This window comes from Rattus norvegicus, chromosome 2, assembly GCF_021556685.1.
Source record: "Rattus norvegicus strain SHRSP/BbbUtx chromosome 2, alternate assembly SHRSP_T2T, whole genome shotgun sequence".
Lineage (NCBI taxonomy): Eukaryota > Metazoa > Chordata > Mammalia > Rodentia > Muridae > Rattus > Rattus norvegicus.
The window spans coordinates 140,919,109-140,935,523 of NC_141535.1; the positions used below are offsets into that span (position 1 = coordinate 140,919,109).

Consider the following 16,415-nt stretch of genomic DNA (forward strand, 5'->3'; position numbering starts at 1 on the left):
GTGGGCGAGACAAGCGTGAGAATGTGCAGTGCTTCATTAAAGAATGAAGGGCAGAGGGGCTCAGACCATTTCTCAACCCTCAGTCATGTAGAAATACCACCTTTGCTCCAGTACAAACCTGTCTGAGGGCAGAGCAGGTACAGTAATTCCCCAGCCTCACTCCTGCATCGAGAGTAGTATGCATATACGCTAAAAGACAGATTATGAGTAAAGGGACTATTTTAAAATCAAAAGCTATGAAATCTATTTCTTGGACATGATAGGGCCATTGCACACATGCGCACACAGTGGCTGGGACTCCATGCACAAGATCTGCACCCGACCAAGCCAGCCAAAATCCCAGCATGCAATGGGCTCGTGAGATCCACCCCTACCTTAGGAGCTTTTGGCAGTCGGTGACTGCTTGCGTAAACAACCAGTTTTATTTGGTGATGTAGGTCCTGGGAAGTCAAATGCATCAGTAGACTTTACCCTACACCCATGCACTACAGGTATCAGTAAGTGGACTCCATAGGTTTTCAGAAAAGAACACATGAAGTTGGCGGGGGAAAGTAGGGGTTGGGTAGGGGAAAAATTTAAAGAAGAGGTGATAGGAGGTGGGTTTGGTCAAAACACATTATGTACGTGTATGAAATTGTCAAACAATAAAAAAAAATTTTTTTTAATGGAAAAGAACCTAAAGCATGAAGTTCTTAGGAGTGTCCAGCAGATGGCAAAAAGCCTTGGCAACAGAACACATCGGTCACACCTACCTTCTGTCTCTTCCAGAAGTGACGGGTCTTTAAAAAACTACATAGAGAAGTCACCTCACAAAATTTAGTCTTTATTGGCAAAAATATAACTAAATCAATGTTTTTATTAGGCCATAAAGTAAACAGATTATTTTTTTAATGTATAAGCTTAAAACCATTTTTTTTTCTTTCTAACTCCATAGTACCCTGAAGATAAAGGCAGTTTTCCTGAGAATCTGCCTCTCTTGGTAGGGAACTCTCTCTCAGACGCCCCTGCCTGAATGCCCAGCCCCACAATCCCCTTCTCACTGTACTCAATAGATCACTCATCCTTGGTCAGGGTCCATTGTACTTTGTGACCTTAGGTTCCATTCAAGACAACACTAGACTCAAGAGATAATTCCCCAGTTAAATCCATTTAGATGTGAGATTCTTACCAGATTCTTAGCACTGTTAAGAGACAGTGAGTACAGTGAGAGACACCCTAGAGGCCATGGACAAAGTGACTTTCGTTTATAGTCATCTGACTTTCCTAATATTTTTTCCACAATGATATATGAGCTATTAATTGTGTGACCAAAACATAATGAAAATTTTTTTAGAATTGCTGTAATATTAACTTCCCTTGGTTTGGGCAAATATGCTGTTCCTAGGATCTGGAATGTGCCCCTGCAGCTGCATGGACCCTGTGTTAGATAACTTCATGATGATTTTAAATTGGGAGTGAGAGTCGGGTTTCCTGGGGTTTCCGTTCACATCTTTCTCTTCCCGGGTACCACCCGTGACATGCTTAAACAACAGATTTTATTTCTCTTAATATTGAAATCTATCCCGTTGCTTACTGCTGCCTGGCCTATATCAAGTTGTTATCAACTTCATTATTTTGCTTAACTTGTGGTTTCTGAAATATTTGACATGAGGAAATATTTTTTTTAATTTGCATTAGCCCCAAGAAGTTTAACATAGTAAGATTGCAGCTATAAACTGCATTTTGCAAAATAATTCCCCACTTAAGTGTTATTCTCCTTTCTTTCTTAAGGATTAAAGATTAAAATTCAACCCATTTCTTAAGAAGCATTGTGAGGGCTTTACCCCCCCCCAATTGCCATGGCTTTTTGGGGGATTATCCTCTTTTTAAAGTGACTCCATATATAATAAAAGGTAAACTGACCCCTTCTCACAGCTTTGTCCATTTCACGCCACTTTGTCAAGTCTATTTGGCGAGATCATTATTAGCTCCTACTGAGCCCCTCTGTGAAAACTATTTCCGTGGTGACTAGCAGTTCCTGGGCCACTATTTCAGCAGGGCCAGCCTTGAGTTTGCAGTAAGTCTGAGAACTGTGCGGAGTCTGACACATCTGTTTTACTAGTCAGCTTTTCCTCCCCCTGTAAGAAAATCTCAGAAACCACTTGACCAGGCTCAGGTTATCTGAGAATTTTCATATTTTATGGTCACTGCTGCAGTTTTATGAGTATATATTAATTTTTTTTCAAAAAACTTTTCCAAATGGTCTCAGCTTCCCATCCAAGGGGAGCCAGCACATGCACAGCTCTCTCCTGTTCAGCAAGGCACAGGCAGCGCAAGACTCCAGATTACACAAAAGGACACACACACACATACACACACACATGCATACACACACACATACACACATACACACACATACATACATACACACACACATACATACACACATACACACACATGCATACACACACATACACACACATACACACACATGCATACACACACATACACACACACATATACACACACACATACACACACACACACAAACCACTTTTAAAAACAAACACCAGCACCCTCCAAATCTATATGCTGAACTTGCAGTATATTGATCCCCAATAGGGCATGTCCTCAACTTCTAATTGAAACCTTTCTCATAATCGTTGTCATTTGACACATTTAGTCTGTCAAGTCGTGAGATGTCTTTATGGCCATATAATAAACCCAAGAGAACAACTTCTCTGACTGTAGCCATCTGCAATGATCACAAGGCTAGCTTACAAAAACACTGACAGTCTTTATGGTAATAGGATACATATGGCAGCCCACAATTATGTGTAGCTGCATTCAATTAGTGTTGTACAATTACACAGTTTTATTGCTTAGTTAAAACAGTGAGAGCACTACATGCTGGGTAATTTGCACTAATCCCCATCTTTTTAATAGCCCCTCGGTGTTTAAAATGTGGGGGAACAGCTATGGTATTTAAGGGGCCTGGGATGAACATTAAATTATACCTCATGTTGCGAACTCCTTGACTGACAATTAATGTGCTCCCACTAAACGTGTGGGTCATGTTTTATAGAGGCTTTAACATACAGTAGTGGCAAAACGCTCTCCCTCAGCCAGAACCCAGCTCAGTGAGTTTGGGTGTCGGGGCCTATACTTACAGCCTAATACCAGTTGGGGAAAATGGCGGAGATTTGAAGAGCTGCCCAAACAAAACCTCAGAATCCAGGCTGAGAGCTGTCGTTGTTGTTGTTAAATAAATTTGTATTTTATTTTGTGACGCTCATGAGCAACTTTAAAATTTTATTTCTAAGCATGTGTGTTCAGACGAGCCATGGGGGCCAGAAGAGGGTGTCACATCCCTGGGAGCTGGAGTTACAAGTTTTAACCACAAGATATGTGTGCTAGGGACTGAACTTGGGTCCTCTGGGAAAACAGAAAGTGGTTTTAATGACTGAGCCATTTCTCCAACCCTGGGACTTGCATCTTAAATGAGAATTTGTGAGCAACTTTCATGCTTTCTAACTTTTAATTAAAATCTTGGTTCCACGTGACTTTAAAGCTGCCCTGGAAATATTGTGCAAAGATAGTTTTGGGAATGTGTGTGGTGCACATAAGCACACATGCACCACAAACAAACAAAAAGCAAATATTATTTATATGCGTGAGTTGCCTCACTGGCTCACGGGCCTGCCCACAGTATCTGCAGTGAGAGGTAAGGATGAGTGTCCTATGGTTAACACCCACACCCCTGATGAGCCCCATTTGTTAGAGGGCACCGTACGCCGTGTAAGAAAGGAGAGCTCCCATGGAAGAGAACAAACTGGCATATCCTCCTCCTTCAACCACAGTGTTGACAGGGAAAAGCCCTGAAGCAGCCTTGTTTCCTGCCCTGCCCAGCAATAAGTTAAACAGAATTCCAAACTAGAGACCCAGGCATATATTCACTCACCTGCAAAAACGTTTTGTTGAAGCATTTGCAGAAGGCTCGTGTCTTGAAAGGTTTTCGGTTACATGGGCGTGGCCTTTGTCTCTAAGCTCTTTGTATGTAACCGCCTTCACATAACTTGAGTTTCTTTACACTCATGAAAATTCTATCACACAATTTCCAAATATTGAAAATGTTGGGGAGGGTGTTGCACATGTATGTGACTGAAGAAGTAAGAAAGGAATGTACAGTTATAGTTTCAATATCTTTAAATGCCATTTAGGGAAGTATTGATATTTTAAAGGATAACTCAATATTTTTATGCAGCGTTTTGTAGTTTCTTTTTCTTTTGCCTGTTGGCCTTTTGCCATGCTGAGGGTTGAACCCTGGTCCTTACATTTTCCTTGCCTTGGACTATATCGTTCATCCATATTAAATATAATTTATATGTGGTTAGACAGAATTCCTATTAAAATGGCAATCATTAGTAACTCCCTTCCCGTGAGGAAGTTACAGGGTCATATTTAGAACCACAACAGGCCTCTGGTGACTGGGTCCTCCAACATCTGGTTTTGTCAAACTTTTGAATAACGTTCAGTGATACAGATACTGTGTTTAGGGGTGGGAAGCTTCCTGTATAAATGGGGCTGAATATATCAAACTCTGCTCTGCCTCACAAAGTACACGTCCTGAATGCTCAGACCCCACAGAACATCAAAGCAAGAGGGCGTTTTGCAATTTAGAAAAGTTATTGATACCAAAATGGAATTCAGGAGGTAAACAGCTCTGGTCTACATGGGAAATGAACTAGACAGCCAATCTCCACATTCCCATCTCAGATTTCCTTTCATGAAAAACATTTGCTTATTGTTTGCATGAACAGAATGGCAGGCACGATAAAGTTTAAGCTGACTAGAGAACATTTAGGCTGAGGACAGTATAGCCTTTCACAGCGCTGGTGCCTCAAAAATACTAAAACTTGCACAGTTGCTCCGTTAAGTAGACAAGAGAGTCCTCCACCCCAGAGGACAACTGGACACGTGGCTGCTTTTGCCCTAGCAGTCCAACCGCAAGTCTAAGACTTTGGATACCTACCCAAGGGCAACCCAAACTTGATGAGGATCCAGAACCCTAGAGACAATGAGTCCACATTATGAGTGCGCACAGATGGAGACAAATCATTTCCATGCAGAAAAAACCAGTCTCTACAGAGAAGTAGATCTGCCTTTGCCAAAACAGTCATCTCCAATTGGTCATTGCAGATGCTGCAGCCAAGCTGGCCAAGCATCTGCCCGAATGCTTCGGTGGTATGCAAAAGCAGAATGATGCAACACGCACAGTAGCAGTGCTCCTGATACTTGGAAATGCGTCTTGCTGTGCAAGGGGCCCATCCAGCTTCAGCAAGTAGCAGAGATCATAAGCTCATAACAGGGAACATGCAAACCTCGACTTGCTGGGGAAATTATTTTGATGAATGTGGAAAACTTAACCATTTCTTTGGAGGATCTCTTGCAATCTGGAAACAGGGTTGTATTGTGACCGTCTTCATCTTATGGATTTCAGGATAGGGCACCTGCAGAATTCTGCATGCCCTTTTGTCCTTTGAAATCAATGAAGTTGTTCGGGCTGCTTTTAAAAGCATAGGCTTTCAGGTTGGTCTCAGGCTAGCATTAATGGAGCTTCCGTATTTGCCTGAGAGTCATAAGACTGCTTGTTTGCCTTGTTGGGTAGAAGACTGGAGACCCACTGCCTCAATAAGGAAAGCTGACCGAGTGCTAATTCCACACCCAATAAATCTTTCTGAATTGCCACAGGTGACATGAAATATTAACATGCTTTTCAATTATTAATAGAAATATAAATAGATCTTGTTGGAAGTCTGGGGCACTAAAAATAAGAATTTTAATATCCATGTGAATGTTTTGTTCTACTACTGAAGGGTGGCGTGATTAAATAGTCTCTCATGTGGAAATGAAGTAACTATTTTCATGACTGGTAGATTTGAAGCTAGAGGCTTTCTGAGCTGCTTTTTGTGGAAAATATCAAATGCAGATAAGCAAAGGGAGAAATGTCAGCACTGTGCTATTTCAGAGTTTGGTCCTTATGTGTATTTTTTTTTCCCAAAGAACATAGGTTTATTTTTCTTTTTTTTTTTCTTCTGGTCACTTTTATTTTATTTTATTTTATTTTTTATTATTAACTTGAGTATTTCTTATATACATTTCGAGTGTTATTCCCTTTCCCAGTTTCCGGGCAAACATCCCCCTCCCCCCTCCCCTTTCTTATCGGTGTTCCCCTCCCCACCCTCCCCCCATTGTCCCCCTCCCCCCAACAGTCTAGTTCACTGGGGGTTCAGTCTTAGCAGGACCCAGGGCTTCCCCTTCCACTGGTGCTCTTACTAGGATATTCATTGCTACCTATGGGGTCAGAGTCCAAGGTCAGTCCATGTATAGTCTTTAGGTAGTGGCTTAGTCCCTGGAAGCTCTGGTCTTATGTGTATTTTTAATGGACATGTTCTACAAACCACCCTGAAGCCCTTCACTTCCCAAGTATAATCCAATAAATATGACTCTACATTCCCATTTCGATTTGTTCTACATTTACTTACTGTGTGTGTGTGTGTGAGTGTGTGTGTGAGTGAGTGTGTGTATTTGTGTGTGTGAAAGTGTGTGTTTGTGTGTATGAGTGTATGTTTGCGTGTGGAAGTATGTGTGTGTGAGTGAGTGTGCATATTTGTGTGTGAAAGTGTGTGTTTGTGTGTGTGAGTGTATGTTTGCAGGTGGAAGTGTGTGTGTGTCTGTGTGTCTGTGTGTCTGTGTGTCTGTGTGTCTGTGTGTGTATGTGCCATACAGGTCCTGGGATGAAACTTATGTCATCAGGTTTGGTGGCAAGCACCTTTGCCCACCGAGTCATCTCCCCAGCCCCGACATTGCCATTTTTGTGAGCATCTACATCCTATTGTATGAACACCCTCATTGTTTGATCAGCACATTTCCACTTGCCATTCCTTCATTGCTTCTAATGTTGCAATGAACCCAGGATGTGCTCCTGGACGCTGCCCTTGCACAATTGCCTGGACTTTCGTTGCTTCATTTACATTAAATGTAAACTGTAGCACTCTTGGCTTTATGACACTTAAGCCTTCTAACTTTTCTTTCAGGTGTATGAGCACCAGGATGGCAGTAAGTCACTCAAGTTGGGTGACTTTGGCCTGGCCACAATTGTCGATGGCCCCCTGTACACAGTCTGTGGCACCCCAACTTATGTGGCTCCAGAAATCATTGCAGAGACTGGGTGAGTGCTCCCCTGGACTTTAGGACTCACAAAAGAATATGAATCATTAAAAAGCTGTCCCACAGGGTTGGGGATTTAGCTCAGTGGTAGAGCGCTTGCCTAGGAAGCGCAAGGCCCTGGGTTCGGTCCCCAGCTCTGAAAAAAAAAAAAGAACCAAAAAAAAAAAAAAAGCTGTCCCACTTGAGCAGAATCTGCCCCCTCTCTTTCCCTCCTCCCTCCTTTACTCTTACCTGTTCAGCCAATTTCCTCTGTCTTTCAATGCCAATGACTGTCATTTTGTTTAAAGCTCACGTTTGGTCTTTGTTAAAGGTAAAACAGCTATTAACCATAAAATTTCTAATAAATGTCCAGATAAGTGGACAAACATGCAGCAGTAGTAGTTAAACCAGTTAATGCAGTAGGACACTGCAGTATCCTGTAATAAAGTCGCCTTGGTCATTTTTCTCAGCTAGCTCTATGTCCTGACCCTATTTTAGTCATCTTAGAGAGAGTGAGCACTATTACTCCTCTAGGGGAAACAAACATCCTGAGCCTCTGAGGACCGGCTACTGGATTTTTGCTGGTGTTTGTGCAGAGTGAAATGAATGTCAGTCTCTGCCTCAGATGGGAAGGGCTGTTGTGTAGCTACTGGGAACCGAACCTGGAAACCTCTGCAAAGCAACCATAGCTTTCAACCGCTGAGCCCCAACCTTTCAGTGCTATGTTGCTTTGTTTCCCTTTTGCAGATATACTTTTTAGGTGATGTCATTTTTACTTAACTTTTACGTGTGATCTTAGCCAAAAGGTGAAGAAGCAATTTACATAACTTTTAAAAAGTTAAAATATATTATGTTCCCCCTTCCCCTTCTTCCTTCCAGCCCCTCTCATTCTTCCATCCCCTCTGTAATCAATGGCTCTATTTTGTTGTTATTATCTCTCTCTCTCTCTCTCTCTCTCTCTCTCTCACACACACACACACACACACACACACACACACACACACACACACACACACACACACACACCAAAAGGTACCCATCCCTCGGGAAGACTAATTCTCCTCTCAGATTTCGGTATTCTCAGTTACCTATAGTTCTTTGTCTACAGCTAGAACCAACATACAATTTGTCTCCCATAAGAAACGTCTGTTTCCCATTATCCAGGTCTCGTTCAGGTGACCCTATTGTCGAGGGATCATGGGTGAAGCCTCCTGGTCAAAATCTAGGAGACTCACATAGCAGATTTCCTGGACCTCTGGCTCTTACAATTTTTCTTCTTCTTTCACGATGTTACCTGAGCTTTGGGTGCATGATTTGTCTAAGAATCCATTAGATCTGGTCATCCCATGACCTGCTGTTCCGTTCACGTTGTGATTTTCTGCACCGGTCTCTGTCTCTGTTGCAAGGAGAAATGTCTTCAATGAAAGGTAGACACAAGGACAAGTAATTAGAATGCAGTTAGGAATTGTTCTGACTTAGTTAAGTGTCAGTAATGGGTTCTCTCCATGACTTCACTAGCCCTAGGTAGCTGGCATGATTTCTATCCTGTTGATCAGGACTTAAATCCAATTAAAGAGCTGCTGGTCACCAGTAAGGTAGGAGTGCCACCGCTGCACCGGACAAGCTGATCATGGCTGTGGTTCATGGGCATCGCAGCCGGGTAGAGCTGTTGGTCGCCAACCTCCTTTGGCAGCTTGTATAGCATGTCCTGCTATGAGGACAGCACTCTCTGGTAGTCTGAGTTTAGTTGTCAGATTTTATAAAGGTTTGTTTGGTCTCATTGGACTTGCAGTAGAAGAGTCGTGCATTTTAGCTGCATAATTTGTCCTGGCTGACTTTGCTAACTATAACATCACTTCTTTTTTTTCAGATATGGCCTCAAGGTGGACATCTGGGCAGCTGGCGTGATCACTTATATCCTGTTGTGTGGTTTCCCTCCATTCCGTGGGTACGGGCAGCAATCTTTTATTCAGCACAACAAATCGTGTCCCTATTCTCTGAGTGACCTATCTGCCCTTCTCACACAACACAGCCTGCAGCATCAGAGACCTCAAGAGCCCCGCTTGGGATTACCATTCTTATTTTCCATAATGTGGGCTAATTTGCATGCTTTCCATAAATCTTCCTCACATAGTCTTCAACCTTATTCTTTGTTAATTTGCCAAAATGGTCTCATTTTCAGAGGCTTTTAAAAAGTACACTATGCACCTTTAAGGGTACAAGATGGCTCTGATGCACAAAATGGCAGGAGGTGTGATGAACAGGCATTCAGCTACGCTTCTCTTGTTGTTTGTCTGCACAGAAGTGGGGATGACCAGGAGGTGCTTTTTGACCAGATCTTGATGGGCCAAGTGGACTTTCCATCTCCGTATTGGGACAATGTGTCAGATTCTGCTAAGGTAGGGGTCTGTTGTGTCCCTGTTCCTTGGATCCAGGTGCTGTAATGAAAGTGTTGACTCTCATTAAATCAGCGTATACAAAGAGACTAGACACAAGTGTGACGTCAGGGCACATGTAAGTAGAATTACTGGGTGTCCCAAGATTTTACAGGCCTCAGGGCTCAATCATTCCAAAAACTGCTTGTCCTGGAGCCATCACCCTATTGCCACTCCTCAGCATTTCGGATTTCTACACAGAATTATTGTTTGCCCTGCGTGGGTTTTGATTTAATGTCACCCTCTCAGTGAAGCCACTACTGGCCACTGTTTTCAACTGTTGCCCTTAACTTTTACCTGACTCACCTAATCCTCCTCACCTTGTCCCCCTGGCTTTGTCCTCCTCCTCTACTTTTCTACCACAGGTGTTCTTGATCTCAAAAAAACAAAAAACAAAAAACAAAAAAACAAAACAAACGAATGAAAAACCAGAAGATGAGCCCTCATGTCTCTCCTTCATTATCATATAACTGTTCACCTATATCCTCTACCTAAATAAACATATGTAGGTAGGAAATCAAATCTCATTTATGCAATTAATTTCCAAACTCTCCCACTGGAATGACAATTCTCTGAAGGCTAGAAGTTTTGTCCATTTTTACAAATCTATTTTATGCATGTGTGTGTTTGCCTGGAATTGGATTTGTGGATGCTGGGAACTGAACCCAGGTCCTCTGTAAGAGCAGCCAGTGTTTTTAACTCCTGAGCCACCTCTCCAGTCCCTGACTTTTGCCCATTTAGTTGCCATATCATCAATTACTACATCATGGGATGTCCTGTGCACATCAGTACACATTCAGTGGTCCAACGCATTAGGTAAATGAGCCTTGTATAAATAAGCGAATTAAGTGGCTGGAGAGATGACTCGGCGGTTAAGAGCACTGACTGCTCTTCCAGAGGTCCTAAGTTCAAATCCCAGCAACCACATGTGGCTCACAACCATCTGTAATGAGATCTGATGCCCTCTTCTGCTGTGTCTGAAGACAGATACGGTGTACTCACATACATAAAACAAACAAAATAAATAAAATAAGTGAATTAAGTGACTGATTAATCTGAGGGAAGAGAGCCCAGCCTCAATCTTTGTTGAGATGATCAAAACGGACTTCATGGAGATGCCATCATTCACGTCCATCCATATAGGAAGGCTAGGCTTCAGATGGGGCTTCTGTAGGGATGGTGGGGAGTGCTGCACGACTACGGAATGGCCTGGACCTGCATGTGAAAATTGAGCTAAGTGGTAACTTTGCGCACATATATCATATTTTTAAACAGTATCTCTGCATCTAAAAATGGATACCTATAGCTGGTATTCTAAAAATGGATATTTATAGCTGGGATATTAGAGACCCGTGGTGGGGCGGACATTTTCATCACTTTCTGATGTCGGTAGATTGAACAGTCCTAATTTTAAAATTTCCGAATCCAAATGCAACAAAATCTGAAACTTGAGTGTCAACACATGTCATCCCAAATAGACAGTTCTGCACCTGTGACAGATTGGAGTCGAAGGCAGGCATGCCAAAAATACCATGGACAGGTATTTACATAAGATGCATATGGAATAGCTCAGTCTTGTGTTTTGATTTGTGTTCTATCCTCAAGATACCGTCACGTGCCTGCAAATACTGAAAAACTGAAACAAAAATCCAAACCCAACAGTGCTGACTTAAAATGCTTGAAAATTCAATGTTAAAAACTTGATTATTATCTGGTCATTCAGTGCATATGCCTTTCTCTCTGTGTGTCTCTGTGTCTCTGTGTCTGTCTCTGTCTCTGTCTCTCTCTTTCTCTTTCTTTACTTGAAGTTTCATTTAAAACTCTTCTCCCTGAGCTCTGTGGACATTAAATGATGCTTGCTGGACATGGGCCTCTCATCTTGTTCTACCATGCCCACCCTTGGACTTAGGGAAATATCAGTCCTTGAGAGAAGTGTAAAAGGCAGGCCCCACAGTGACAGATCTGCAGGACAAGCAAAGGTGCTCTCATGTATAAATATACTCTCACGATGTAGCTCAAGCTGGCTCTGTCTAGACTACTCCTAGCTTAGACTTCTGGATGCAGAGATTCAGATATGTAGCGACACCCCAACATAGCCCTTCAGGAATACCTCAGTTCCTCCAGCCAGCACTCTATAGCCTGAGAGCTTGACCAACTGCATAAATCCCAAAAAAAGTCTCTCTCTCTCTCTCTCTCTCTCTCTCTCTCACACACACACACACACACACACACACACACACACACACACACACATTCTACAGGTTAGGAAATGACTAAAGAAAGTGAAGGCAGACCTACATCAACAGGCATCCCATGTGGAACATAGGGAACCAGATACCATGTATCCCCATTTGTAATCCAAAGTGGACAAATGCACGGCAAAGTCATTGCTCCACTCAAACCCATATCTCCAGAAAATGTTTTTCCTACTTTACCAACTAGCTTTGGAAATTTCTCCTCCATACCTTTTCTTTTTTTTTTATTATTTTTCATCTTTATTAACGAGTATTTCTTATTTACATTTCGATTGTTATTCCCTTTCCCAGTTTCCAGGCCAACGTCCCCTAACCCCTCCCCCTCCCCTTCTATATGGGTGTTCCCCTCCCCATCCTCCCCCGTTACCGCCCTCCCCCCAACAATCCCGTTCACTGGGGGTTCAGTCTTGGCAGGACCAAGGGCTTCCCCTTCCCTTGGTGATCTTACCTACCTTTTCTTTAATCCTGAATATGCTGCCTGGAAATTTGGGTGAGGATCCATTTTCCCTTCAGTCTGTCAAAACAGAACTTTAAAGTATCTTTTGAAAAGTTTTATTTGTTTTTATTTCATAGTGCGTAAACGACTCATGTGTGCAGTGCCTGTAGAGGTCGGAAGAGGGCGCTGGAGCCCTTGGAACTGGAGTTACAGGTGGTTGTGAGCCTTCATGTGGGTGATGGGAACTGAACCCAGGTCCTCTGGATGCACAGCCAGTGCTCTTAACCACTGAGCCACCTCTCCAGCTCCAAATGTGTTGTTTGTTTTTAATGTGACTTCTAAGCAACTAAGGAATCTGGCTTTAAGCTAAAGCATCCTAGTGAAAGGCTGGATTGCTTACTATTTAACATGAGCAATTTCTTTGCATCTGAAAGTATTTCATGAAATTTACTTAAATATTTATCAATATAAATATATCAAGTAATTTTTCTAACCCGCACAAAAATACACCAAGTAAATATCAACGTAAACAAGAGGTATATTTGTGTCCCAAATTCGAAGGTGTGACCCAGGTGGTCATGGGTAAACAGGGTGATGTGATTTAGGTTGGGAACTTTCCCAAATGCTTTCACAAACTGAGATTGCGAGCCTGAATGAGCAAACTTCAAGCCTCCCCCTCCGAGGTTGGACAAACGGAGTCTAATGTTCCCCTCACAGGAGCTCATCAACATGATGCTGTTGGTTAACGTGGACCAGAGATTTTCAGCCGTGCAAGTCCTTGAGCACCCCTGGGTTAACGTAAGTGAACTTCTTTCTCTATATTCACTGCCAGCATTCATTTAAAATTTTACCTGCGGATTTCCTGATGGGACTGCCTCTTCCCTGAAGTGTTGTGTTTGGCTTGGTGCCCTCTCTAAGTGTGCCAGGCCAGTCACAAATTCACCCATGCGTTCCCATAAAGGCTTCTGATTTGTCCATGTTACCTGCTTCCTGAAGAGCTGACTTCCAACTGGGAGGTAGACACAGCTGTGGTCCTGATCCTTCTGCCTCAAAGCGGATTTGTGTGTTGAGATTGGGGCTGGATAACTGCCAATAACGGGGTGCAGATCGTCTCAGTGTGTCTCGATACCAGAATTCCAGTAACCAAGGTTCTCTGCTCACGTGTGAGAGCTCACACTCAATCCCCAGTGTGCTCACTGCACCTGGAGGCCCTCTGAAAGTGACATTTCAGAGTGATGGCTTTGAAGCTCTGCATTCCCAGGCTCTTGAATAGTGTGTCTAGCCGCCATTTAAGGGTCTAGTGATACTTCATTAGCAATGGAACTGTCTTGTACCTCTCTACTAATGACTAGTAAGACCACTCTGGTAAGTAATAATGGTTAGTATTCATAAACGGCACAAGTTCAAGGCTCTGTAGCACGGTTTAAGCACCCTATATGTATTAATCCATCGTGCCCATCACCACCACTTGGTGACTTTTTAACCCAGTTACCATGTGTCCCCAGTGATGGAGAGGGATGCTACATAATTAGGCTGAATGGCTCTTAGCTCTAGCACTGAAAACAGATACAAATTTGTTCGTAGAAACAAGCATGACATTAACAGACACATTAGTTCACAAACCCAGATCTGTCAACCTCCCTACTGCCAGATGCAGCTCTAGGTTGAAGGCAGCAAAGCTTTCCCATTGCCTTCTCTGATGTGTCACCTAGGCAACATGCCAATTCCTTCTAAAACAGTTACAGAGAACAAGGCTTGATGGGAAATACACTCAACAGGTGAGGCAGCGTGCATGCTCGTACATGCTTGAGATCTCACTAATGCTGGATCAGTTAATGGTCATGGGCCAAAAGTCCAGTGCCATGTCTGGATGTAATTGTCCACACACCATGGTAAGGCTGTCTTTATACGACAGGAGAATGTTAGTGAGTAGAAGCATGAAGGGATGCGAGCCAAGGGTTCTTTTAGGCCCTTTCATGTAGCAGAGTCTCCAAAATGTTGTGCAGATGTGAAGGTACTCATCTCCTCTCCCCAAGACAGTGGGGCAGGGCAGCTCCCACTCACAAATATTGCCATTCACAAATCCTGAACCCCACTAAACTTTGTGTTTGCATCAGGATGCTAAGCCAAACTTATCTCTTTCTACAAAGCAGGAAGGTTGCGACAGCCTGGTAACAAGCCTTCGAGATAGTCAGTGTTATTGTTATTTGACCCAATTCACAGATGAGAAGACTGAGTCCGTGGGATAGGATTTTCTCACTTGGAGTTGAGACAAAACTTGTAGCCAAGCATCTCGCACTTCAAGCTCAAAGTCTGGAGAGTCCAGTATACCACACTATGTCTGCCCTTGTCTTGTAATAATGGAAAATGCAGGGAATACAGCAGAGGAGGGCCATATGGGCACTGACCTTGTGGTAATGTTACCCCAAGTCAGTAGTACCCTATTCAGACTAGCTGGTTCAACTCAGTGGTCACACCTTCTCTCAGGAAGGGCTACATGCCAACTACAGGATGTCTTGATGGCGATAATTGATTTAGAATGATCTTTAACACCCATGGTCCACAACTTACCAAATTACACGTGAGACCTAGAAAAACTGAGCTAGGTGACCACAGAGATTCAATGGTAAAATTCAAAGCATTGACTTCTAAAGAAAAGAGGTTTTAGGTGACAGGAGTCCTTTTAGATACCTAAATTCGTTTTCACTGTCTCTCCGACCTGCCCTCCAAGAACTTTGTCTAACCCAACCAAACAGCTTTAGACAGTGAGCAGGGTCAGGCCAGATGCCTCTGTGGAGAAGTATGGAGAGCACTTGATGCGATAACTTGGAGAGCTCAGTCCCTCAGATGAGTCAGTTATGGCAGACCATGGATGTGTGCCACAAAATAACCTTCCCTGTGAACAGGTCTGTATCTATGAGAGACTCTAGACACTGCTGGAAACAAGAGTCCTTATATTCTGATTCCAAAGCACACACCAACAACATCCCAACCCTTCCAGGGTAAAAGCACAAAAGCAGGACACCTCCAGCTTTATCCTCTGCATGAAACAGTGGCACCCCTCAGCACAAGTGTCTGTCTCCTCAGCGGCCTTGTGCGCTGTTTCACACAAGCCCTGCGTCTGACCAGTCCCTTCCTCAGCTCTGAACCTCTGTACATCTGGGTTTCTGCTTCATTTCAACTTTTCTCTAGGATTCTCAGAACACATAAAACTTCTTAAAAGGCAAATGTGACATCTAGATCTAAAATAAGGCACAATATCCCTCTATGCCTTCCTCATGGACGCAAAATGCACACTGGTTTTAGAGAAACCCTTTTGATGTTTGGTGTAAAAAAGAGTCATCGTCGAGTTGCAACTATCTTTATGGAGACTGGGTCAGAAACGGCTTGCTTTGCTTCCAAATAATAAGTTTTAACAGTGAGCTTTGGTAGCCAGTGCTTACTTAGCCCTCTTAAGGTCAGCACGCAAAAAAAGACCATGCCACCAAAATAAATGAATTAAGGATTTCAAGGGATATAAATTTAACAAGACATTTTGGATTTGGCAATCAGATTATATCTGGCCACCACGGAAAGTCTCTCCCCGAGGGGCCTAAAAGTAATAATAGTTCTGTAAACCCTTTGGATGTCTGCAGAAAACATTTCCTGCGCTCTCATTAGTCCTGATTTTCTGCATTGCTCATACAATGACCTTCCACCTGGCCCACTTGGAATCGAAACGGTGATTTCTAATGAAACAGAAACTAGAGAAGAAGGGCAGTAGAATTTTAAATATATATATATATATATATATATATATACATATATATATATACATATATATATATATATGGAGTCAGCAAAGTCACCTATTTTAACCTTCACCCTGGAGTGTCCTTTAAGCAAGTACATGGGTTTTTTTAGTACATTCTGGGTGCCAGCTCTACCTTGCTCCTCAGTTTCTTGGGCCTGGGAAGTGTCATGGCTCATCACGAGGTCCACTGAGACACAAGGACAAAGGCGTCCTTGCTATGAAACTCTTGTGAGAGAGGAATGGAGGGAGGCGCATCCATCCTGGTGACTTCAGGCAAATTTGTTTCTCTCCCCCAAACCTCTTTCCTG

The 16,415-nt window shown here is 42.9% G+C and overlaps 1 protein-coding gene across 14 annotated transcripts in view; it reads left to right on the top strand.

Moving 5' to 3' along the window:
* The window catches only part of Dclk1 (doublecortin-like kinase 1), a 289,435-nt gene that overhangs the window by 244,171 nt on the left and 28,849 nt on the right, over window positions 1–16,415 (top strand). For all 14 annotated transcript variants that reach the window (XM_087635511.1, XM_087635501.1, XM_087635520.1 and 11 more), the window contains 4 exon segments: window positions 7,077–7,210; window positions 9,059–9,136; window positions 9,491–9,587; window positions 13,032–13,112. In XM_087635511.1, coding sequence (XP_087491637.1) covers window positions 7,077–7,210; window positions 9,059–9,136; window positions 9,491–9,587; window positions 13,032–13,112 — 390 coding nt within the window.